The sequence below is a fragment of the Glycine soja genome, chromosome 2, assembly GCF_004193775.1.
Source record: "Glycine soja cultivar W05 chromosome 2, ASM419377v2, whole genome shotgun sequence".
NCBI lineage: Eukaryota > Viridiplantae > Streptophyta > Magnoliopsida > Fabales > Fabaceae > Glycine > Glycine soja.
Window position 1 is genome coordinate 45600934 of NC_041003.1, and position 27199 is coordinate 45628132.

The 27199-nt window shown below is 28.9% G+C and overlaps 1 protein-coding gene, 1 long non-coding RNA gene and 2 other non-coding genes across 4 annotated transcripts; 3 read left to right on the forward strand and 1 right to left on the reverse strand.

The window, feature by feature from the left end:
- Positions 1-1586: 1586 nt before the first annotated feature.
- Positions 1587-1660, forward strand: TRNAN-GUU. Its single transcript has one exon. It is a non-coding gene; the product is annotated as a tRNA-Asn (tRNA).
- Positions 1661-1731: 71 nt separating this feature from the next.
- On the reverse strand, positions 1732-1813 carry TRNAS-AGA. The gene has a single exon. It is a non-coding gene; the product is annotated as a tRNA-Ser (tRNA).
- A 3427-nt stretch (positions 1814-5240) lies between these two features.
- Positions 5241-6098, forward strand: LOC114398291. The gene is made up of 2 exons (XR_003663572.1): positions 5241-5337; positions 5476-6098. It is a non-coding gene; the product is annotated as an uncharacterized LOC114398291 (long non-coding RNA).
- Positions 6099-10825: 4727 nt separating this feature from the next.
- On the forward strand, positions 10826-12670 carry LOC114371876 (putative transcription factor bHLH086). Its single transcript, XM_028329184.1, has 5 exons — positions 10826-11411; positions 11511-11618; positions 11742-11807; positions 11950-12015; positions 12200-12670. Exons 1-5 carry the CDS (start codon positions 10866-10868, stop codon positions 12299-12301), a joined length of 888 nt encoding a protein of 295 aa, XP_028184985.1. The 5' UTR covers positions 10826-10865; the 3' UTR covers positions 12302-12670.
- Positions 12671-27199: the final 14529 nt, after the last annotated feature.

A 27199-nucleotide genomic window follows, 5' to 3' on the forward strand; every position in this document is an offset into this window, starting at 1 on the left:
TACAAACAAGGTCCAAATGATGCTGAGGTGAACATGACAGCGTTAATGTGTCGCAATGTCAAGCACTCTCATTCCCGTCCAAAAACGTCATTGTCATGGTGCATTTATTAGTTTTCGTCTTTTGCGTTTTTTTTCTCCGGTTACCGATACATGTATGTTTTCAAGGACATTTATTACGCTTTTGAAATGACTGTTGCATTTATTAGTTTTCGTCTTTTGCATTTTTTTTGCTTGAGGCATGTATGTTTCCAAGACCGCCATTTCGAATTCCCTTCTATGACGAGTATCACTTTTCAATTTTTCCCCATTTTTATTTTCCTCCTCTGATGACTCACAGTACACTTCCATTTTCATTTTGGATGTCAACGAGAACCCATATAGAAGCTGAGCACTATGTATCCCCTCCCTTAATTACAGGTTCATTTTCTATACCAACATATTGTGTTTTATTGATTTGTTGGTTGTAATGGTGCTTAGTTTTTGTTTTTATGCCATTTTCAGCTTAGTTTTGCATCATTATCTATATTTTTTTAGTTGTCGAAACCTAAATGGTTAAATCTTTTTGTTGTGGTGCGTTGGTTTGTTAACTTGACAGTGTTTATTGTTTCCTATACCAAGTTTTTTGTGCTTGCGTCATATGTTTGTTGGAATGGTTGGTTATTTTTGTTTTGAAAGCATTTTCACATTAGATATGCATCATTTGGTACTTATTCATGACAATCAAGGCAATCCAAAAAATACTACCATTAATGTAGTATATAAAGAAGTATTTGCAAACTTATAAACAAGGTATGTTTCCAAAATTCTTATTGTTACATATGCATTATCATTACTCAATTTCATTTTCTATCAAACTATATAGTAACATATCCTATGTTTCGTGCCTACAACATTATTCATTGACTTGATTTTGAACATATCAATTTCTAATCATAGAATTACAATACACTACATATTTTACTTTATCGTTACTTTATTTGATTTAATAGCTTTATTTCTTTATGATGCAGGAGAACAAAAACAAGAAATGCTGCAAATTTGTTATTAGGTCACAACCACTAAAGCATATTCACATCAATTTACCCCTTTTATGTTAGTATTGTATATAGTAGCAACATTCTATTTGAGATTTTTAAATTTACAGTAATCTTAATTGTATATGAAATCAATACATTCATTTATGTTCACTTTGTAGTCTCTCATTCACTACAACAACATGTAACTCATGATAATCACAATAATACCATCCAAAACTATCTACAATTGCATCAAGTTAGTTTCATATTCATTCTGTATTTAATGATTTTATTCTATCGATACATCAACAATATTATCATCCTAATTAATAGGATTATAAAATTGTATACATGTAGTAATATTTTATATTTATCATTATTCAAATGGCGCGTATTAGCCCGTGCCGATGCACGGGCGCCTATCTAATTTTCTAGAATAATATATCTCTTATTTTCATCTCAATCCAACCCATTTTGGGATGTACATATGTCATTATTCTTTCAGATTTTATAAACTTTTCTATGATATGCATTATTTCTATACAATTTTTGGATTAAAATAAGTGATAAGCTGGAATAGCTCAGTTGGTTAGAGCGTGTGGCTGTTAACCACAAGGTCGGAGGTTCAAACCCTCCTTCTAGCGTTTTCTCATTTTTCATTTATTTTAAATTTTTCAACTGTTTCGTCAAAAGAGAAAAAGTAAAATGTTAAAAACGTGAGCGGCAGGATTCGAACCTGCGCGGGCAGAGCCCACATGATTTCTAGTCATGCCCGATAACCACTCCGGCACGCCCACCTTTGCTGATAACGTTCTTCCATATTAAATTATACTTCTATCATAAAAATTCAGAAAAACATGAATGAAATATACTACTAACATGATAGAATGGTGATGAGGGATAGGAAGTTATAAAGTGATTTGATGGTTAAGGTGAGAAGTTTTTAAGAGTTGGAATGATAAAAATGTCATGAGTTTGAATTCTCTCACTATATAATATACTTTTGGTGATGAAGAAGCTTAAGAGTTGAAACGATAAAGATATTATATATTTGAATTTTCTCACAAACATAACATACTAATTGCTAAAATCTTCGGATTATAAAATAAGCGATCAAGGATCAACTTGATGATTTCTTTTTTTTTTTTAAAAAAAAAATCAAAATCCAGAGTTATGTTAAGGCAAATTGAAAAGGGCAACCTCAACTAGATTCATCAACAACTAAAACAACATATTCTACTATATTAATGATAAAAAAAATAAAGATCATCGGAGATAAACAGTCAAAATTCATGTATAATCATTTGAACCTAAAGCAAAGAATATCATATTTATTCCTAAAAAAATTATTCTAAAATAAAAGATGAAAAAGAATCTCACCAAACTAACTCATTGGTGATAACACCATGAGAGACAAATATAATTACACAAAAGTTACCCTCACAATAAATGTGAAAAATAAAGAAAAACATAAAATGAGTTAGATTTATATAATTTAACCATCTATTTTTAGGTCTCCAAGACTCCACTTTGGACGATTTGAAAGCTTGGATAACAAGCATCACATCACATTCTATCAAAACCTTTCTTTCTCCTTGTATCAAAAGTTGTCTCAATAGCTACCATAATCCCAACTAACTCAACATGAAGAGCAAAAGAGTTACCAAGATTAAAGGAGAAACCACCCATAAAAGAAACTCTATAGTCCCTGAAAATACCCTCACAGACAACTGAACTCGAGGCACCCTTAGTTACCCCAACAGGGTTGCATTTCACCCATCCCCTTTTAACCATTTCATGGCCTAAAGTTAGTCGATACCATACATCCATTGTGTCACATTGAATAAAGTTAGTGGAATTGACAAATATTGTTTCATGCTTTGTCAAACTAATGTTGTTTTTTAGATGATGATGATGCATTTGAAATTAAATCAATATTGTTGCAGTATAAGTTTGAAGTAAAGTCTTACATAATGAGAATGTTGAATACCATATAAGTGAAGACAAGATTCATAAATGTGAACTTTAAAGTTTTAGATTAAAGTATCATGTCAGGTTTACTTATAATTGTTCACTGTCCATTTGTGTACATCTACATGATGTTTGTCCACCTTTGTTGCATAACAATTAGTATTAAAGTCAATGATGATTCAACTTGATGATCGACTCAAACAAGTAAAATGGTGACAACGGATCTATAGACATGAAGATCCTTAAGGTTTTGGATTAAAATATGATGTCAGATTCACTTATATGATTGTTCATGATCCATTAGTATAAATCTCCGCGGTATTTATCCCCTCATACGCTCACCAAATATACCAGCTATCCTTGCTCACTTTGGTGACAATTCAAATTCACTTTAATTAACAAAGGGATATCCCTTATCAGCTGGCTTAACTGAACAATGCCTTAGTTGTTGTAATTATCTTTTGGTATCCGAAAGAAAAAACAAAGTTCACTTTAAATATTACAGGGGTAATGAATTACTTTTACATGAGAATATTTTGGCACATACAAGTTCTAATATCATGGAGGCTTTTTTTCGTGGAAAAAAAATAGCGAATGGCATTGTATCTGCTAAATGCCAACGTAGATTACAGCTCAGACACCCTCACTACTATATATGATGAAGCGTGTAAATTAATACCAGACTGTTACTCATTGGAGAGGTGGCCTGAGACCAAGAGATTCTAGCACATTAATTCCATCTTAGTCATCGATATATGATTTTTGTTTTATCACTGTACATTCATATGCGCTAGAAGCATTTCATTATTAAGTGTTAACCTGTAATTAAGTGTATAATTGTATATTATATAATTTAAATTTGCCCGGTGTATTCAATAAATTAAACAATGGGAAAGCTAATGACAGCACTAATTGGTTGGTTTCAAAGATGTTTACATAATGTTTGAATGGGTTTGGAAGATATAGAAAATTCTGATCTTCTCCCTGATTAAGAGTTTCCAAGTTCATGGCAAGAAGGACACAATTAGACATTCTCCATGAGACAAGGAAAAGGAATTGCTAACTTAATTTTCAATGTCAGCTCTTGTTTTTCCCCCTTTGCCCCAAAATTGTTGTGTGTAGAACTAAACATGTGGATGATCTTCTTTGTGTCTACAAAAGATATACTTAACTGTATTTCATGAGCAGCCAGAAATAGTCCTGCACCGTATGAAAAAGATAACCCTAAAAAAATGAACATGATTAAACTGAGTTGACCACAAGAATTCCTTTTGGTTAAAAAAATTCAGTATGATGGAATCTGTTCGAGAGAATGTTGACTTTTTTTTTCTTTGCCAATAGCTAATTAATGCTAAGTGAATTGTTTAAACTTATAGAAAAGCTATCTTTTCGGTGTTGATCCGTGACAGTGGTGAATAGTGTTAAAGAGAGTTAAGTAATGTCAATAGAAATAAATAAAAGATTGGACATTAATTAATATATAATTGTATTTCATTTATTTTAATGTTTATAGAAATAAGTAAAAGATAAGGATCGACATAAATAATAGTATATGTTAATCTGTCATTTTATTTCGTTTATTTTAAAATTGATATATTAGAGAATATTTATTAAATATAAAAAATTATCTTATTTTCCCCTCTAATTAATACTAATTTCCCAAACATTCTTATTTGTTTGGTTTGGTTTCAAGATAAGAGAAAGTATACCTTGCTTTGATTTTTATAAGGAGAGAAGAAAAATATGAAAAATGCATTATATTCTTATAAATAATAATAGAGGATATGAGAGACAAAATAAAAGCTCAAATACAATTAATCTCTATAGTTCAAAAATATTATAAAGTACTTTTCCTCTTCTTCAAAATATCTCAACACTAGGACTACATTTAGTTTAGAAGAAAGAAATAAAGTAGAGATAATTTAAAAAATAAGAAATAAATTAACAATGAAATGATATGTTTTATTGTTTAATTTAAGAGAAATAAGTGAGATTATAAAATAGAAATAATATTGTGAAGTTATTTAGTATAAATGAGATAAGGAGGAGATAATTAAATAAAGACATCAAAAAATCAATTTTTTTTGTCTTAATATAATAGGATAACCAAAGAAAATCATTTTATCCCTTAAGAAGTAAGTAATAATACATTTTAAAATACATGAGATTAACGTGGATTTTCAAAGTAGTATTTTGTTGATTCTTTTCCTTATTTTTTTTTTACTTAATTATACTTTTGATCCCCTTATTATATTTAAACATTCAATTTGGTCTTCCAAGACACAATTGTAATCTTTTCATCAGATCCTCACTAACAGTGTTTGCAGTGTCAGGTGACATGGCTTGGGAGGTTAGATATGTGATCGTTGGCAACGCAATTAACTTCATCTTTCCCTTTTTATACCCAAACACGAAATTAGGGCTTTCCCCATTCCCAATTCTTCTTCTTCTACGCCTTGTTCTTACTTGGAAATGTCGTGGTTTGAAGGTTCTTCATCTGGTGACATTAAGGAAATCGTTCGGTGGTCGTGGTGTGAGCGGCGACGGTGCGAACAACAGTGGTGTCAGTGATAGAGCTCCACTGTCGCCTGTTTGCAATTGAAAGCAGTTGGTGGTTGTGCAAACAACGTTCACAACAGCCTCGGGAGAAGATTTTGGGGTTGTCCTAACTACAGGGTGAGGGTTTTATTGAAAGTGTTGTGTTGATCCCTATTTTTTTATGGCCATGGTTGATTTGTATTTGTGTTTTTGTTTGAGAAACAACGTGGGAGTGCGAGTGGCTGCAACTTCTTTCAATGGTGTCCAAATGACATTAATGACAAAGATCTTGTTATTGCCAGACAGAGGAGGAAGATTAACAACCTTGAAAGTTCATTGAAGGCAAAGGAAAAATGGCTGAAAATTTTCATTGTAATTTGTTGTGTTCTGTTAGTCATGATTGTTATACTCATTTGACTAAACATGGTTGTCAAAGGAGTTATCCATGGAAGGATTATGTATCTGTAATAGAGTTCCTTTTTACATTGTAATTTGTTTGGTTATGTTAGGTTGAAAATCATTTTTTACACATTCTGGTATCAATGAGATCACTTATTAATGTATTTGATTACACATTGTGATCCAATTTGGCAAACTACGTCATAATTTGAGTGAATCCACAAAGTAACATTGAATAAAAATACCAATAACACAACAAGCATCACAAAGCCATAATCAAATGTATTGAAACTTGTCAAAATACATTCCAAATGTATTTCAAAATACATACCAACTTGCCAAATACATTCCAAATGTATTCCCAGAAAAGTATAAATGTACTTAAACTGAACATAAAGATACTAATTAGTTTTCATTTAGACACTGTAATCCAAAAAAATAATTCTCATATCAATATTCAGTTTCATGGTTTCCACTGAGGTCTTCTTATTTGCAACTTTTGCCTCCTGGAGGAGGCCTTCTTTGGGGCAACTTTTCCACTGTGGCTTGTTTGTGGTGTTTTGGTGGGTTGTAGGGATTGATTAGTTTGGGTACTTTGAGGAGTTTGGATCTGTTGTGGAGGTTGAGTAGTTAGGGTTTGTTGAGGGGTTTGGGTTTGTTGTGGAGGTTGAGTAGTTTGGTTCTGCTGTGTGGGTTAGTTTGGGTTGCAGCCTTGCAGGGGCATTCTTGCATGTAGCTTTGTTTTGACCATATCGGTGACACCTACTACATTTTTTTGTCTCACCCCTCCTGGTTACCATGTCACTATCATTTTTCTTTTCCCTTGCTTCCAAATTACATTTTTTCTTCGGTCTTCCTGGCATTTTTTTCTTTGGTGGTGGGAGGACATCAGGCCAACATGTCCTTTCCCTTACATTTTCCCCGCCAACTGGATGAATTATTGGTGCATAAACTTGGAGGGATGTAGTCAGCTGGTTCATTGTTTCTGAACTTCATGGTAGCTATGACGTGGAAATACAAGATTTTAGTCAACAACCATTTTCTGCAATTGGATTCATTTGTATGCATATTAACTGAGAATTTGTCACCATTGTTGCAAATATGTATGACTTCAAACAATTCATCTCCAACAAAACTATATTGAACAACACATAATTATGTTAATGATAGTAACATAATTATCTTAGGCAGAGGACACGAATTAATACAGAATTATTACCTTGGAACCCACATATTACTATATGTAGATTCTTTCTGCAACCTCTTATTTATCTTAGGTAGAACAAATCCTTCAAATAGAGCTATTTTTTCTCTGTTTGTAGCCTACCTATTTAGCAAATACAATCTTATGTCTTTGAGCATTGTATAGATATGCTTTGCCCTAGCATCAACAATGACACTATCGAATGCTTCACTCATATTATTTAGAAGCATATTAGGCTTATTGTTACTAGTAAACCTGGATTTACTCCAAAACTTGCCCCAAAATGTAGAATTAGTACAAAATTTAACTAGTTCAGTAAATATTAACAAATTTACCTTGGTGGTTCCTGCATCAAATACTTATATCCATCAACATTTAGGGCTTTTATATCTCTCATCAACCTTTCCCGTTTTTGTGGATATGTTGCCTTTGCTGCTCTCCACATTAGATCTTTTAATTTTTTGTTGTTCTCATCAACATTCAGGGCTTCCATTTACATTTACCATCAACCCTTAAGCATATTGCCCTCCTTCTTTTTTTGTCATTTTTCTTCATCTTCATGTTTCTTCCTGAGCTGACTACATATGTAACAGCAACATCTTTCACTTGTTATTTGTCAAGAAAATAAGTTCCAGGCTCCCATTTGTAATCTGCCATTTTTGTAGGCTGTACAAAGGTGGGATACTTCATTTTTGGCTCCATTTCTTCATCACTCTCAATGTCAGTAGCAACATCCTCAAAATCATATTCAGAATCAGACAAGTCTCTAGCATATCCACCTTTTGCAATATTTAATGCCCCAAACAAATCATCATCTGATGTAGACACATCTGCTTCAAAAGTAGGTGCTGGCAGACTACTTCTCCCTATTGGTCTTCCTCTCTTCCTTTTCTTTTTTTCAGTAGCACCTACATGTTCACAGGCACAGATCCATCATCACCAACCACAAATCCATGTCCACCAGCCACAGATCCTTCATCACCATATCTTCCTCTTCAGAGTCATAAAAAATAACATTTCTGGCAATGTCATCACTCTCAGTGTCATTGTCCCTCTGGTTTTCTACTAAAATTTTCTTACCTTTGTCTTTATTGACATTAATTGAACCACAATTTCCACTATGATCTACTGGCCCGATGTTAGAATCTAACCAAAAGTTATCAGTAAATAAAGTTATAAAGTTACAAATAAAATAATAAACTAACCAAGTGTGCATAGTGTTGGTATTGACCTGGGCCATTGTCATCAACTTGGATACTATCATCAACAACTGCTCCATTTTCTGCTACTGGGCCATTGTTTTGTTGTCCTAGGCTATTGTCTGCTACTGGCCCAATGTTATTCTCTGCAAAATTACACAAATCTTAGCGATAAACATATCCATATTTAAATTAAATCACTCCTACATAGTCTTAATTTTTACCTTGATCAGCTGGAACACAATCTATACATTCAATGGCCTCTCCTACATAAATTGGATGCAACACATACAAATGGACATTTCCATGTTGGTTTGCTATGTTAATCGTCTGCATTGCCCCATTGTCATCTGTCAAAGGCCTCAGTCCAGCCTCCACCATGTCAACAATACTCAAAAACCACATTTCCCGAACTTCATAATTCAAATCCTTCAATATTCCAATCAATTCAAAATAGCTCCACCCGGGTCACAATTCTATGTCGACTCCAACCCATCATATGTTAGGTTTTGTCTATTAGTAAAAGTCCCCCTATAGTGAACCACTACATCAAAGTAACCATCCATAAAAAATGTAACAACTACATAAAGCACTAACTGTGTCACCAAAAGTCTTACTAATATTACCCATTTAATAATAACACATTAACAACATTTTACCAACCATATCTGACAACCAACAAATGCTAAATACAACATAATCAATTTTTTTAAAAAAAATTAGACAACCCCAGTAATCAACAGTGTTTTCAAAACTGTTACTCGACCAAAAATGTTCACTTTGACCAAAAAAATGTCAAGGAATCACTAACATGCAAAGTGGACCACAACAAATATAATATTCACATGGTCCCCATAAAAGGGGCACATTGACAAAAAACTAATACAATCTGTACCCATCAATGTATCACTGCACACTATTAAAGTAAACATGAAAATCTAATAACACGTAGCATTACCAAATAGAAAATAAACTAACCTTCTAATGTGCTTGAAACCCTACCAGCAACGAACCCTAACTGCCATGAACCCTAGCCACCATGAACCCAAAACACTTGAACCCTAATCACCTCCAACCCAAATTGCCATAGCCATATGTTTCCTCAGAGTTTCAATTTTCCAACAAAACCTCTCCAATTCATGTAGCCAAAAATGATATCGTCCTGTTTAAAAAAAATTATTCATATTAATATTAATTTTTATTATACACATCATTTATTAATTTTGTAAATTAATGTTTCAACGACATGTTGGCAACCTTATTGAATATTTAATTTAATTAATTGAGGGTACAATTGCGTGCTTTAAATTAATTGAGGGACCTTATTGAATATTTAATATAATTACGGAACTAAAATTACAATTAATCTTTTTTTTTCAATTGTTAGGAATAAAAAAGTATAAATTCGAGCGGAAGATATGAAAAATGACATTAAATTTGTTTTTAAGAAAGTATGTTGGATTAGTTTGTACGTGCAATACTTAACTTTATATTTTATGATGTTTTATCTAAAATGTTCCAGTTGCATGCACTCAAACCATTTGAACGTGACCATAAGTAAACTATTATGAATTCATGCATGAGACTTTTAGCTCGTAAGCTATGAAGTCCATTTATTAATAGTTTGTGTACAAGAAACCAATTCATGCTAAGGTTCAAAATATTCCACGTTACTTTCCCCTGCACATTTTCCAACTTAAAAAGAAAAAAAAAGGAATTCAGAAAATAAATGGAATTATATACAAAACCCACCATGCTTAATGTTCATAATAATGCCAATCAGTGCTATATCTTAGCCAGTTCAATAGCTAGTGCAGACAGCTACACAGAATGTTAACCTATATATAATAATATGGTACATAAATTGAATAGAGTATGAGTCCACGTGCTTAAGTTAATTATAAAAAGGAAGCATGTGAGAAGCTGCAACCCCAAGAGTAGCTCCAGCTTAATTCTTCATCAAAGTGAGAGTAACCAAAATGGGGAATCAAAGAGAGACGTGGGTTTGGCGAAGGATCCGGCGATCCTTGTGCTACTTAATTTGCTCTTCTTTTATATTCTCAATTGCATTCTCTTTTGCCAGCCAATTAACAATCCCAACATTAAGATAAATTAATTAATAAATTAAGAGAAAAAGGATAATATATTAATAATATAAATTTTTTTACATTGGTTTGAATCACAACTCATTATATAAGATAAATTTATCAATTTTTAAAATAATTATTTTAAAATAATTCAAATAATAATTTATAATTGAATGATAATACAAGACTGTCAATGCATAAATATTAAACTCTTAAATTAATTAACATTTTTAAAATTCTTAAATTAAGACACCAGTATTTTAGTATTATATTTTGATTTCTTGTTAAAGATTTCAGTTGACTACTATTACTCCATAAATCTCAATCAACACAAAATGGTGGTTGGTTTTTGAAGGCTATAAATAGGCCTTCTTCACTAGTTGTCATACTCATTATTCACCTTAACAAACATTATAGTTGCTTTTGCATTTGGGTTTCTTTTACCTCCTTAATGGCACTCTCTTTGACATCTAATGGGGTCAATGAGTACCAAAAATGTGTGGTTGAAGAGGAAGATGGCTCACAAAGTACTAATGGGCTCAGCAATGATTCAGCTTCAGCCATAACCCATTCTCCTCCTCTATGTAGCAATAGCAATGAGTATGTTCATAATAAGAGCACACATTACCAACTTGAAGAAGCAGAATCTCTGATTAACTTCAAAGCCAATGAGTACAACACCCTCATACAAGGTAGTGAATCTTTTCTTAGCGTTCAGAAGAGTTGGCTGTTCCCCAAAGAGAGTAATTTGCATGAAGGTTATAACCAATGGAACCATGCTATTAGTCCAAAAAGCACCACAGATATGCGCCTAGTGCAAAATTTCAGTTGCTTTGAAACTTCCGCTGGCTATAGTTCCATATTCAATGGTGCAAAAGAGAAGCAACATGGTGAAAGTTCATCATCTGGGTGGCTATACTCTGAACCAAATGTCCCTAGCGATAGCCTGCTTGAGTCAGCAGCACAAGAGTTGGTCTTGACAAAACGCTCTTCTATGGTATTTTATTGTTTCCTAATCAATACTTTTTTAGAATAAGTTCATAAGAACTTTATGAAATTATAATGGAAGATATTGAGGTCAGATTTGTGTTTATAGGGAGAGAATATGCAAGCTACCAATGCCAAGAAGCCATGCACAAGTGCGAGTAAAGCAGCAAAACCAAAGTTAAACCCATTCAAGGATCCTCAAAGTGTTGCTGCCAAGGTTTGCTTCAAACCTAAGTTAAATTGTATTTGATACATATGTACTAAGTTTTGTTTGCAAATTAAGAAAACTTAAAAATATGAGATTCAATGCTGATAGAATGTTTGTATGAATATATCACAGAATAGAAGAGAGAGAATAAGTGAGCGGCTTAAGATACTACAAGAACTGGTCCCCAACGGTTCCAAGGTAGGTTTTTTTAAACTAGATAGCAGAAAAAGTTGCTTTCTTTTGTACTTTCCTACATATGTTGCAGAGTTGAATTTCAACTCAACCAAACTCTATGAAATTTTACTAACTAGAATTATGATTTGGTTGATGAATTTTGCAGGTTGATTTGGTCACAATGTTGGAGAAAGCAATTAGTTATGTGAAGTTTCTTCAGTTGCAAGTGAAGGTGTGGAACTTGCAAACAGTGCACTACTTTTCTTCTTCTTTTGATAAGCAGTTTCTTAACTTGGTCCTATTTACAATTCTTTTGCATACTCAAATCTTCAGTTTCTTCAAACTAAAGCACATGGCTTAATTTGAATTGGAATCTCACATGTGGCATCTTTGTTCTCTACTGGTTCATTGTGAAGGTGTTGGCAGCTGATGAATTTTGGCCAGTCCAAGGTGGAAAAGCCCCAGACATTTCTCAAGTGAGACAAGCCATCGATGCTATTCTTTCATCTCAAAGATGAATTGCATAAAGATCATGGATCCAAGAAATAAGTGTCATCATAATTCATAATTCAAACACAACTTTGCTGAACAAGAAAAAACTTTGTTCTGGAAGTTGGTCGTTCTGAAGGGCATTTTAGTATTTCGGAATGCTTGAACTTTTATAAATTGTTAATACTAAGTCAAGATCTAACAGAAAATTTGAGCATCTTGTGTTAGCGTTTGTGTATATGCTGGGGCTGGAAATTAAACCTCGCCCGTCCCAGGATTTATTCACAAAATATCTAAGTGTCTACGTTCTGTACCGTTCTCTGTACTAGTGGCGATGGAAATAGGGCAAATAATAAATTAAAAATATAAATCATAGTCTTATTTGACTTTTCTCTCAATTGAATGTCATCAGAATGAGCTGCTACCATTTAATTTGGTATTACTTATGGTAGATGAAACATCTTGGAGGTTGGGGTATTTCTTATCATATTATATCATGTTATATAATATAATATATATATATATATAAAATGAGAATGAAAAATGATTTTGAAGTAACTTGATCCCTTTTCATATTTACTTCAAAGTTATTTTTTTATTTTTATTATTAATTTTTTAAAAATTTAATGATTGTAGTCATTAAGAATCTTATTTGTTATATTCTAAAAAAATGATGATGTATAAGTTGACTCCCCTCATGTGTCAGTTACTGTTCACACGGAAAACGGATAGCCCAAGTGCAGCAAATGATTATTGAGAGCATAAGTAATAAACCCACATGAATGTTTTTCTATTCCAACTTCCCCAAAGCCTCCGGTATCACAGCCGAACGAAGAGTTTTCTTCCCCAGCATAAATGGTTTATGGATGAGTTCTATTGGGGTAGTCGATTGGTTTATTACGAAATTAAGGATAAATAATAATAATAATAATAATAATAATAATAATAATAATAAAATATAGATGATAAATTTAGATGTTACTTTAAAAATTAATGCTATGCTTGGTACAAACATCCCAAAAAAAATGGGAGAAAGGAGGAAATGAGAGGAAAGAAATGATTCTAAAAATATAAATAAATTGAGTTATATCTGAATTATCTGGGATCAAGTAATTGAGTGTTCTATCAAATTTTTGTTAGTTTAATTAAAATAAATAATTTTAAATTTATGAATAAACTTGATTACTTAAATGAGGAAAGTTCAAATTTTAAAGTTGCATATATACATGCATAAAGTTCACTATTTATATGAAAACACTTTATTTACTAAATTATGAAAATAATATAATGTAACATTCAATTTTGGATTTTTGAATTTCATATTTTTCCATAAATCAAAATTTCCGACTTAGTCAAAATTTTATATTAAATCTAATATGATCATACAAAAACAACAACTAAAATTATCATAATAAGTAGCTACGCCCATTAAAAAATTGTATAATTAAACAAAAGATACTAACTTATAGAAAAGAGATTTAGTTTTTAAAATATATGATAACAATTTAACTGATAAGAATTTTTTTTATTTAGATATCATGTTTAAAGGTTTAAAAAAAATAATTGACCTTCAATTTTTATCAAAGCAAAATTTAATTTTTAACATGACAATAGTTATTTGTTTCAAACAATGAAATAATATTTTTTTTTATTAAAAATCGTTTAGAAAAATATAGAAAGGTCTTGAAAACTATTGAAAATGATGGTGGTATATTTTTTGAAAATGGTATAATCTTCATTAGTAAAAGAAACATCAAGAAGAGAGAAACAAAATATGAAATCTAATAAGAAATGCAAAGAGAATTGATTGTAACAATAAAAGAATGAGGAATTAAAACACTAGAATTTGACTTATTTAATTTTAAGCTTAATATCACTTTTGTCTATTATATTGTACAATTAGTTTATTAACTTAAATTTTTTGAAATAGTAGTTTAAGATAGTGGTGACTAAAGCCGCCACTATGTGTTTTTTTCCAGGCAAAAAACTCAAACACCACATCCTTCTCCCCCAACATGAAATCAAACAATCAAGCAATAAGATGTACAAAGTATAGTCTAAATTACTTTTTATGAACTAAGAAGTTTCAGAGAATAAAGATGACTGACAAACAGAAAATAAAAAAGGGTTGTGGGGATGATTGTGTGGATATGGGTTTTTGAGATGGGAGAACGGAATGGGTGACGGTGGAGGTATTGGCGGCGTCACAGTGGTGTTGGGGCTGCGTGGTTCAGATTCCTTGCTCCTTCACTGTCATTGGCGACAAGGGCCACCATGCTATGAAAACCTCAATGTCGCTCGCACACTCTTCCACTCCATGTTGCTCAGCAACACCGTTTCCCGGAACTCCATGGTTGTGTGTGTTTCTCTGTGTTAGTTGAGGAGGAAAGAGTTGGCTATGTGTGGGGTGACTTGTTGGGATAGTGAAAAAAAGAGATTGTCGAAGGTTACTTTTGGATAAGATTTTATATGACTGTGAAGATGAGCTCGTTTGGTTAATTAGAAGAAATGATGAAAACGAGACACTTTAAAAAACTTAAATTGGATAAATAAAACTTTTAAAATTTAAAAATATGATCATCAAGATATTTTAATTAACTTATAATTGTTTTTACTATCTAAAAAATTCATTTGAGTCTTCCATAAGCAGGTTTCTTTATAGTAATTTTTCAATTATTTTTAACTTTTTCTAAATGTTAGTTGAAATAACATTTTTTGAAAAATATTTCTAGTTTATAATATTTTTTTCACTAAAATATTTATTTATTTTTGTTGTTATTTTTAAAAAATAAATTATAATTTTATTATTTTTCTATTATTTTATATTTTTCAGTTATTTCAATAACTAATTTTATTAAACTAGTTAATTTTTTAACTTTTAATTTTTCAACTAGTTAAACATCATATGTGCAAACTTTCTTCTTTTCACAATCTTTATTACTTGAGTGAGTAATGTGTGTCAACGGACGAAGCTAAAGATGCCCGGCCGACATTGATAATCCACAAATTCACCACTTGTTTTGCTATAAATTTTAACATTTTATTGGATGAATGAAGTTGACAAAGATCCAACTCTAACCCACTTGGTTATGTTATAAAAACAATTTAATTAACTTATAGAATTAGAATCATTTGGAAAAAGGTTTTCAACTAGTTAATAGATGTAAATTTATATAAAAGACATGTTCGTGTGAGATTTTATATTTTCATTTTTTAGATAGAAGTGTATCTTTAAATAAATTCAATTTTAAGTTTTTTATTTAATTTTAATCTCTTATTATTTTTAAAGGATCAAATATATAAAATGAATAGCAGTTTGTTTGTTTTTTTCCCTTATAACAGAAGACTATCACGTTCATAAGAAAAATGACACGATTATATTCAATCATGCATACAAAAAAAATCAGCGTTGATCGTGGGATGCATCTTCATAATTTTTTGACTATATACACATAGAACAATCACTGCTTAGTAAAGTAGGAAGACTTCATCTTAAAGCCTAATTAATGTTTTCTAATAACATATCTAATATCTATCCTATTAATTTTTCCATTGCAGAGAAAGAGTTTCAACTTGAAATTCATTCATTTATGCTCCCTGTATAAGTGAAGAACTTTAGTTTAGCATCAACAACGTACAATTTAAAAAATTGTAACGAATTTCAAGTTGAATTCAAGAGTTTAAAAAAAGAGATAACTCAAATATAACCACAAAAATTTGAAAAACAAACAATAAAAATTAAAAGAAATGAAAACAAAAATTCAAAGTAAAATGCCAAAGAAAGGAAAGACTAGAAGACTAAAAATAAGAATAACACAAACCAACAGCACAAAATCCTTTCATGCTATCATATTCCCTATCATTAAAGCACATAATTAGTACTGGTAACCGTAATATCCTAATAAACTCAGATTTAAAATCCTTCTATATCTAGTCCAAAGCGAATGAATTTTGATCTCTATAAATTTGAGTTGTTTATGAAATATATATGATATGACAGTATATATAGTAGATACATACTTATAAGATAAGATACACACCAGTTTTGGACTTGCATGTAGTTAATTACATGCATCTAGTTCCATTGGTTTTAGCCTTAAACACGTTTGATATACTTTTTGATTCCATGATTTCTTCAACCCCTCTCGTGCCTTTGAGAACCTAATTGGTAACGAATGTGTTGTTATCTTGATGAGCTATGCATGCACATGAGTCTCCGTACAGTTTTATGCTTTACTCTGTCTAAACAAATAATTATATATCCTGTACATGTAGAGATTCACTCAGTCTAATTAAGTTGCATTTCAATAATTCTTTTTCCTACTATAGCTTCTTTGTTATTTTGTTTGGAATGAAGTGGGGAACCATGCATTAAGCACGTGTAACTTTTAATAATTAAGGATCACATGGGCAAGGGTAATCACATGCCCAAACCCACAAAAATCGGTGACACTATACTATACAATATACATTCCAATGAATAATGATTTGGGATTAAATAAGTCTTTCTGAAATTTAAAATGAACGAATAATTAATTGGTTAATTTATTATTCCTCTCATCACATATAATTCCTTCCCTTACTTGGACATAATCATTTCCCGGCCATATCCACTTGGACATTATCAATTTGCTTTTCAATGGTTGGCTTCATTTAAATTAATTTTGGGTACAATACAATGATATTAATTGTCACAATAAAAAAAAAAAAACTTTATGTACTCATTAGAGAAGTCAGGGAAAAAAAATAGAAGATTACTGCTTTGTAATTAGTTAGTCAGAAATAACGAACACTCATAAAAAAAAACTTAATTATGTGAAAAAAATTAATTTTTTATATTATATTTTAAAAAATAATATATAAAATTATAAAAATATAATAAATTAAAAAAAATTGAATTATTTTCAAATAAAACTTATATTAATACTATATTTTACACTAAATGTTCAAATGAACACTTGGGTCTTATGGTAAAAGAGTTTTTTTTTCTTGTTTTAAGGATCATGGTTATAGTTATTGCTTAACGTTTAAAACTTAACTAAAAATTAAGATAGTGTATTTTAAAATATAAGAGAACTCAAATAGTAAATTAAAAGATAGGAAGACCGATTTAGTATAACAAGGAACGAATTTTACAATTAAACCTTAAAAAAGTCTAAAATTAAATAGTGGAAGACTTAATCATGTAACTTTCACATTATTAACTCAACGTTCTAATCAACTAAACTAATAAGTCAATTATGTTATAAAATAATTAATATCGTTATGTATAACACTAAAATTTCTAATGTATATTTAATACACGTTTACATAAAAAATTTTGTGACAATTAATTTTATTTTAATATATTTAATTTACCAAAATGCATATGTAAATTTATATAATAAATTTTGTGACAATTAATTTTGTTTTAATATATTTAATTTACCAAAATTAATTGTCACAAAATTTATTATATAAATTTACATATGCATTAAATATATATTAAAAATTTTAGTGTTATATATAACAAAATTAATTATTTTATAACATAATTAACCTATTAACTCAATTGGTTAGAGTATTATTTTAATAATATGAAAGTCAATCGTATTTAAATATAATCCGTATTTACATACAGATTGGCAATACCAATCCATAAATTTATGGATTATGAATCCATAAATTTTTTAAGACTAATTTTAAAAATAACGAAAAAATGTTGAGTGTAAAAAAAAAAATTAGATGCATAAAGCAATTGTCTTATTTCTTGTTAGACAACAAATCAAGCCTCGTAAAAACTAGTACAATTTAACCCAACCTCCCACAGTCCCACCCCCCAATAGGGCACATATATAAATGATAAAACCCACACCAGTGCACCACACACACATTGGAAACTTAAAAAAAAAAAAAAAAAAAAAAAAAAACTACTTCATTTGGGAGGAAGAGGTCAAAGTACCTCGCTTCTAATTATACATCTGTTTTTAGTTGCAGGGAAAAACTAAATAATTCTAATTTCATTTTTTTCTTTCATAATTGCAGGTTCTATAACAGTGGCATCAGGTGGAGATTTTCGTTGCATGGCAAAATATTACAAATTTTATATTTTGTTGAATACTTTTCTATGAATTAATTATTATATGTAAAAATAAATGTCTCACGTATCATTTCGACTTTCGGGTTAGCAGAAGCACATGAATTGTGTGTTGCCAAAAAAAAAAATGAACTACGACTTGTCAATAATCCATAAATTCATATTTAAAATGATCACTTCACAAGCCAATTTCGCTGGGTTTTGATGGCTATAGGGATGCATATGTTTACATCACGCATGCACATCTTATAAATTTGACTCCTTAATTAGGCTACGATATAATAATATAATCGACCGACTTACATACATAATTATGGGTTCAAACGTAAGGAGAAATGACCCTATTCCTATTTTGTTTTATGCATGATTAAGGGGACTGTTTAAAAAATACGTGGTCACATGAACGTGAAACAATTGAATGGTATTGATCCAATATTTATTTATCGATACAATCACACAATTGCCAATGGGGGCTGCTATTTTTTGGTTTATGAATATGGACCCTCCGTGTAATTTAATATCTCGAGAAGAAAAAAGAAATAAAAAAAAAAGAAAACAAGAGAAATAAAGAAAAGTACAAAGAATCAAATAAGTGTTTGCAATATACGTACATAGACGTTGATATATCATTCCTTTTAGTATATATATCCTGACAGAGTAACATAGAGCACTTATCAACGTGCTAAAAGTAATTAATTGCCTTGTGTAACGTTGCTTGAACAAAGATTCCACATCTTTTGGCCTTTTATTTAGAAAATATAGTACTTTTGAATAATCCTAGAACCTGCATACATACAAACGGGATATGTCGTCGTAGATTAGCCATGTCGTTTCATTCATCCCTTCCTTGATTCCCTATTTTTTATCAACTAAAAGTCACAATGCCTCGTGTACTCACTTTAATTACTACTTTTTTTAATCAATATAAACATAATTATATTCTTTTCAAATCAATTTAAATAATATTTGCAAAATATACGAGATACTTGCTATTTTTCAATAAATTTTATTAGAAAGAATAAACACGCACTTGTAACAAAAAAAAAAAAGAATGAATAAACACACAGACATAAGATAAAATAATGTTACCACACTGTGTGACTTCCCCCTTAGGCTGATGATGAACCTGTTTTATTTTATTTTATTTTTTACCAAAAAAGGAAAGGAATTTCAATGAACCTGTTTAATTAAATCTGTTCCAGGTTAAAGGCTTATAGAGATTAGGAATTTATGTTCATCACTTGAGGTTGTAAGAGATTAATTAGGACTCCGAAGGGTCAATTTTTTTCTTGGGCCGTATTTTTTTATTATGAAATGTCCTATAAACTATATTTTCCTTGCATTTAGTCGTAGATGTGTGTGTGTAAGATTATTCTGTATTATATTTTAAAAAATTACAATTAGAGGGACTAAAATAAAATGTTTTAAACAATAGAAACTAAGAAAAAATATTACAATTATTGGGGAGGAAATTAATTAAACCAATTTCAATTTAAATATCAAAATCACAAATTACGTGGAACCTGCAGGGTGGGTCCTGGATTTTTATTTTGGATTTATGTGTTGTAATTTGTTTGATTTGGAAAGCGTTTGGCATTACAAAAATAATGCTTCTTTGTATGAACGAGGTGTCAGTCAATTCGGGATATAAATGGCGATGTGGGGCTTGACGTTCGACCCTCCAAACTGGGCCCCCAACCAATTGCACATTTTTGTTAGGAATGAAAAATTGGTATTGATGCAACAAAAAGAAGAAACAAAAAAAGTATTTGATCTTGAGGGATTGGGAATTTTCTTCGTCTTTAGCCTGATCATTTTCTTTGAATTATACAGAAACATATGTTTGGATAAACCTTTTTATAGATACACCAAAAAAAAAATTGAAAAAATAGGATCATAAAATACATGGAACTCTTTTTATAAGTTAAAACAAACTTAGGTATTTTTTATTTTTATAAGAACTATCTCATGTAGCATTTTCAAAAAGAAGTGAGAAGTTGATTTTAATTTATAGAAGAAGCTTAATTTATTTTGTCTTTTTTTTCCTTTTATAAGTACTTATAAAAGAAGTATATTCAAATAAAGTTTAAATATTTCATTTCAATTAATAAATAAAAATATATTTTGTAAATTTTCATAATTAAAAATTCAACCTAGTATTAAGAGTTTCATATATTATCAAATAATTAAAAAAACATTCTAAATTTATTAATAATTTAAGTACATATGATAATTTGTGATTGAGTGTATGTATGATGTATTTTAGTTAAATTCGATTATTAATTAACATATAAATTTCATTTCATAATTTTATTATTATTATTATTATTATTATTATTATTTTCACGTGAAAATGAAATTGAGGTTGACAAACTTGACAGTTGCGATTAGCATTTACGTCTTTACAGAAAACTATACTACAATTGTCCATGTTTCATGATTTACACGTCGGCTTATTTTTCCTTTAATTAATTAATAAAAAAATGGCAAGACAAGTGTTTTTATGTATGGATAATTGGATATCTTTTTCATATTCACGAATTTAACATAAATTTAAAATTTTATTGAATATCGTGAATTTTAATCAATTTACTAATTTAAAACGGTTTCTTTTGACCAACATGTAATTGTAAGAGTAAAATTGTGCTTATTTTTTTTAAGTAAGTTTTATGAGAAAAAATATTTCAGGAGAGAATTCACTGAATGAAGATGTTGAGTCACATGTTTTGACATAAAATAATTACCGACAAATATTTCATACCAATATTATAATAATCTTTAAAAATAACTTTTGTGAACATGTCAATTTTATAAGTTTGAGTGGTAATGCATAATATTAAAAGAGAAAATAGATTATACATGACAATGTAAAATAATTTTACATCACAATTCATCATAATTTATTATGTATGATAAATTTATTGATAATATTAAAAATCATATTAATAATAATTTATGATTAAATGATAGTATAAAATTATTTTAAAGTGTTAATATATAATCATTAAACTTATATTAAAAATAAAAAATTTGAAAGTGTGGCATGTGGCAAGCTTTTATGATTATTTAATTAGTTTTGTTTGTTAAAGTTATTTCAAATATCTACTGTTTTTTAGAATGGAAAACAGCTTAAGTTCTAATTTGAGATTTATTAAAACCAGGTAAAAATAACAGATGAAGTATTTTTTCAAGAGGGATAATAATAATAATATAAAGTTATATAACTAAAATGTAATATATAAAGAAACTTTTTTTTAAAAAAATAATGTTTCCCATAAGATATGACATGACATAGGAGAAAAGTTTCCACGAGCTAACTTATATAGTAATCTTTATTGAGAAAAATGGTACATGAAAATTGGTTAATTCACCATCCAATTGTAAAGCTGTAGGCATCAAGTAAATTTTCATGACTACAAATCTGCAATGAAAATTAAAAAATTTAAGCAATGATAACACTAATAATGATGATGATAATAGGAACCACAAATATCATGATGTCGATCATGACAATTATGATATTAATGATAATATGATCATGATAAGAATGATAATTTACTTTTATTTGTTTATCGTATTATTAATAGTTTTCATTGTTTATTTTAACAAATTTTTCATTTGAAACATCTCTCTCAAACTAGATTTTAGATAAATCGAATATAGCCAAAAAGTAATTTTATAATCGAAATGCACTTATATTTTAAAATTTATATTACTCGCTAAATTTGATTCATTTAATATTAAAATAATTAAAAAATTTATACAAAATTATAAACTTAATCTATTTAAAAAAAAATTAAAGTATATAAAAAAATGATTAAATTGAATAACTCTATTAAAAATTTCATTTGAAATAACTTGTTGCCCATTATCTATTTTAAACAACTTAATAATCTCGCTTCCTTAGACGTTTTTGTCTACCTTTTTAATTAGTCACCATGGCACTCTATCACGCACGCGGATGTTTAGAAATATCAAAACTAAGACATAACCCAAGAGCTAAGGACACGTACGTATTAGAAAAAGAAAAAAAAAGAAGAGAATATGCTCGAAAGAAAAAGCAAAAGACTCTTGTAGAAAAATCACTTGAAGCTCAAGGAAGGAATATTTTATTTATATATTATTACATGAGTTAATTTTATAAATTACCCCCTTTGCCTTTTTCTTCCCCGTATAATAGCTACCATTAGTACTGCGACTATTTATCTTGTGTAAGTTATTATGCATACAGAACGTGTACTCTACGATAGCTTTAAAAAAATACTTGTACTTTACGAACAAATATATGTCATGTGGCAAAAGTACACAAGTAATGTGCCAACAAACGGTTCTACATCTAAAACAAAATTCTAACAAACAGTTTTAATTTTATATATTCTCCTCCAACCAGGTAGCTCATCCGAAACTTTTAAGCACATTTTTTAAGATGGCAATTGGTGATTTCCCTATTGAACTATGCAACAAAAGGCTGTAGTCATCACACCATTAATTAATTCATAGATGCTTAAATTCAAAATTGAGTTAATTAGAAGCATACATGGCAGTGGGGCTTATGAGGAAGAGTCTTGACAGTTTCAGATTTGGCAACCACCACCTTCGAAAGTTGTTGATTGATTCTGTATATAATTTTCATTTCTCATACTCTTACAAAATGAAATGGTCAAAACATTGTATGCTTGGATTAATTTTGTGATAATTAATTATGAGTAAAAAAGCAACCTTAACTTTTTTTAAATAAAAGAAAAAAAGATAAAGGATATAAAAAAAAAAGTTCAAAGCAAAGAGCTTTTTAGCATAGCTTATTGGAAGTTACTTTGAGATAATGCACTTACAAAGGCATGAACTGGAATAATTTAAAGTTGTAATAATACTAGTGGTAGGTAGGGGAAATGTTATCTCTTTCATTCGAGTTTTTTTTTTCATATTAAAAATTACAATTCACTTTTAATGAGAATAAAGCCAAAGTGAATAAGGATATGTATTTTTTATTTATCCCAGTGGAAATACCAATTAACCTAGCTATTTCAAGCCTAATTCCGTTTGTATTAATTAACTTATCAATAAATGAGCACATGATGTAATTGAAATTCAATAGAGATCAATTACCCTTGTAAAAAGAAAGCTGCATTAACCGAACCATAAAAATTAATCTTTGCCGTTTATTTTTACACCTACGACTAATCCACTAATCCCCAATACATGATTGTAAAGTAAAATTGATAGCATCTTTAAATCAAAGAGAAAATTATTGCAATGACTAACTTTTAGATGTAATTATAGCTAAAGCTATAGTCAACTGTACCTAACTGCCAATTAAATTGTCTACCTAGCAATTCTAATCAAACACTCACATCAATAGAAACATTTCTTAATTTCACCCACATTTTATGACCTAAAAATACGTCATTCAAGTTCAACACATGTGGTGGGTATATTGGCCATTAAAAAAAAATTCCAAAACTGAAAATTGGACTCAAAAGGTTTAACATATTAGCTGAGTTAGACCATGCATTACCACCACCGTGCCAAACATGCAACGACAAAATGCAATAAAGAAACAACAACTCCTATAGTTTCTACCAAACTTACCGAAACTAACGACTACGCATCCTTATTTTTTTCCACCGTATTATTACTATGAAGTGTACACTTCAAGTTGGGATGGTAATCCGATCTTGGTAACTTAGCCTTCTAGTACCTCATATTTGAGGGCTCTTGGATCGTAATTCGATCCAAATATTTTGATATTGTATTCAATTTGATTATTCTCATAATACTAGACTTATCATAAAACTGACATAGATGTAATCACATATCCATGATGGATTCATAATATTTTAGCTGTGACTTATATTATAACTTATTTTTTAAACTAATTTTTAAATTAGAAATAATTTATAACTACCTATATATGTTATATTAAGAAAAAAAAATAAAAATTTAGTGAGGTCAATTGTCCCCTTACTCTTAAAAGTAGATCCGTCCTTACATACTGAAATCCTAACATTTTGATACGTCATAGTATATTCATCCTTAAATATCGAAGACAGGATGGACATGTAAAAGAAGATAAAGTATTTTTATTTTGACTTAGGAAGATAGATGAAACAATACATTTTATTTAAATGTTTCAGACTAGATTGTCTTCATCTACTAAGAAATCTTTTATAGAACACAAAGTATTAACCAATTTTATTAACAGTGAATTTTCATTGAAAAATTTGATTTATTATTTTTACTAAAGTATCATTTTTAACTACACTTTTTATCTACAAAAATCAAGTAAAAAACTTTATTTTTCAGCTCATTTTTTATTTAGATTTTTTTTCTTAACCTTCTTACTCATCAGAAAAAAATAACTCTGGTTAAGACCGGAAAATAAATAAAATCTATCTAAAAATTATTTTTGCGAAGAATCATTTTTATATAAAGGGGTGTTTGTTTCATAGACTATTTAGTTATTCTCAAGAATATTGAATTAGAAAAAAATTATCCCACATTTATTATAAGGTCATAAAAATATTAATCATGAGTATATTTTATTTATCAAAAAAACATTTCATGTTTTTATCAATATTTAATCCTGACAAAGGAGATGGGGGAATTCTGAGACAAAAATATCTCTTCATTAATAAAAATTGATATATATCCTCTTACTAATCACTATCCACTACTCTCTCATTGTTCTTTTATGATCCATGCTTAAATTTTTTCCAATCTCACAAATATCATTCCCGTCTCATTAGTCTTCCCACAATTTGATTTAATGTCAGTTTCATTCTTACATTTTACGATAATTTATTCGTTCTTCTCTAATGCTCCTTATTGAATAGGCGTTCTTATGGTTCTTGTGTTTTCCTTTCAATCAATTATTGTAATAGTCAAACACATGAAAAGGAAACAAGAGATGAGATGTAATGAAAATTTTTCTAATAAAAATATTTTAGTAATTATAATATATAAACATTTGTTATAATCATTCCTAAAAATATAAAAAATAATCTCAACCAATTTTAATAGTTAACCAGACATATTTTTTAATAATATTAAAAAATAATATTCTGATCTTATATTTCTAAAAAAAAGTATTTTTAGGACTAAAAAATATGCTTAAATAAACGCCCGTTGGAGTAATAGTATATATGTTGAAAACGACTATACATTCTTATGTATACCAGTAAGAACTCGCCTGAACAGTGGCACTGCTCATTAATTATCCGAATCATCATTATTTCTTGCTATTAGTGTTGAGTCATCAAAGTGAAATACAATACCTGACTTAACTTGCCTAACTTTTTTTTTAAAACTCAAATAAATACAAGTTTAGGAGAAAAGAATGTTCTTTATTTCATTCACTATTAATTATTAATGGTATTAACTAATAAGATAAATAAATTACAAAATCCATAAATTTAATTCCCACAGATTATACACCAGACCAGACGATCCGAAAAGGATAAGCTTCGTTTTTTTGGTAAAAGCTTAAAGTGTTTTTCACATTATTGAACTAAAGTAATTTTTGCTTGAACGTTTTTTACATATGCATCATTTTGAAAATAAATTTAATTTATTAAAATACATTCGTAATATAAAAATATTTTACACCATCATTTTTAAAAATGAATTTAGTTATCGTGTATAATACGGTTGTTAATAAAGCAAAAAGGAGAGAGTGGCTTAGGGGGACCATGATCACTTTCAATTTTTTTTTAATTTTATTTGAATTATTATACAAATAATTTTGAATTTTTTTACATTAAAAATATATAAAAAAATTATTTACACTAATAATATAAATAAAAAAATTATTTACATAAATGATACAAAATATTTTCACGTTGAAAAATCAATTCCTCAAGAATCGTTTTTCAACATCACAACTTTTTTTATTTATTTTCACATTAGTTAACAAATCGATTCTAGAGAAACCAATTTCTTAACTAGTGCTTGTTTTTATTCTAAATATGATATTTTTATTTTTTAAAAAACTCAGTTAACATAACTCGTTTTTTTCTTAACTGATTTTTTTTAACGTTTTATAAAATGTTTTTTAATTATTTTAAATTTGTTTTTTATTAATTTATATGTGTATATATATATATATATATTATTTTATATTAATTTTTTTGCATGTGTTGTTGTTAATTTTATATTAAATTTATTTTGTTTAAAATTCTTTATAAATATTTCTATCATGTTTAAAATAATTTTTAATTATTTGATAACAAAATTTTTGCCTTCAAAAAGTGTGGAAATTAAATTTTTGAAATAGGTTATTTCATTCAATATTTTTTTAACAATAACATCAATATACTTTTTAACTAAAATTGAATATAACTCACAAAGTATCATTTTTAGTTTTTACTCAACAATATTTCATTTTTAATTCATTATTTTAATAAATTTTGATTACCAAAAAAAATTTTAATTAATAAAAAACATATTAAATAACAATTGTTATTCATACAAATTAAATACAAGTAACAAAAAGTTATAGTAATTTACACCTTGTTCAATCAATTGAACTAAATTTTTTTAATTTACTAAATTACATATGACAAATGTTTATTGGTATTTAATTAAAAAATTAAAAAATAAACTTATTTATTAAAATATATAAAATTATATTATTTATAACTTTTTTTAATACTCATGTATGATTTTTATTATAAATATTTTTTATTTAATTTTTAACCAATATTCTAATACATAACAAGAACAGTAACATATCAGTGACACTCATAAATTCTTGCTATATAAAATCAAAAAGTAAATCCAAATCAATAAATTCTTTACAAGCTTTTATTGTGAAATCTTACTTGAACGCTAACTAAGGGTGTTTGACTGGTTT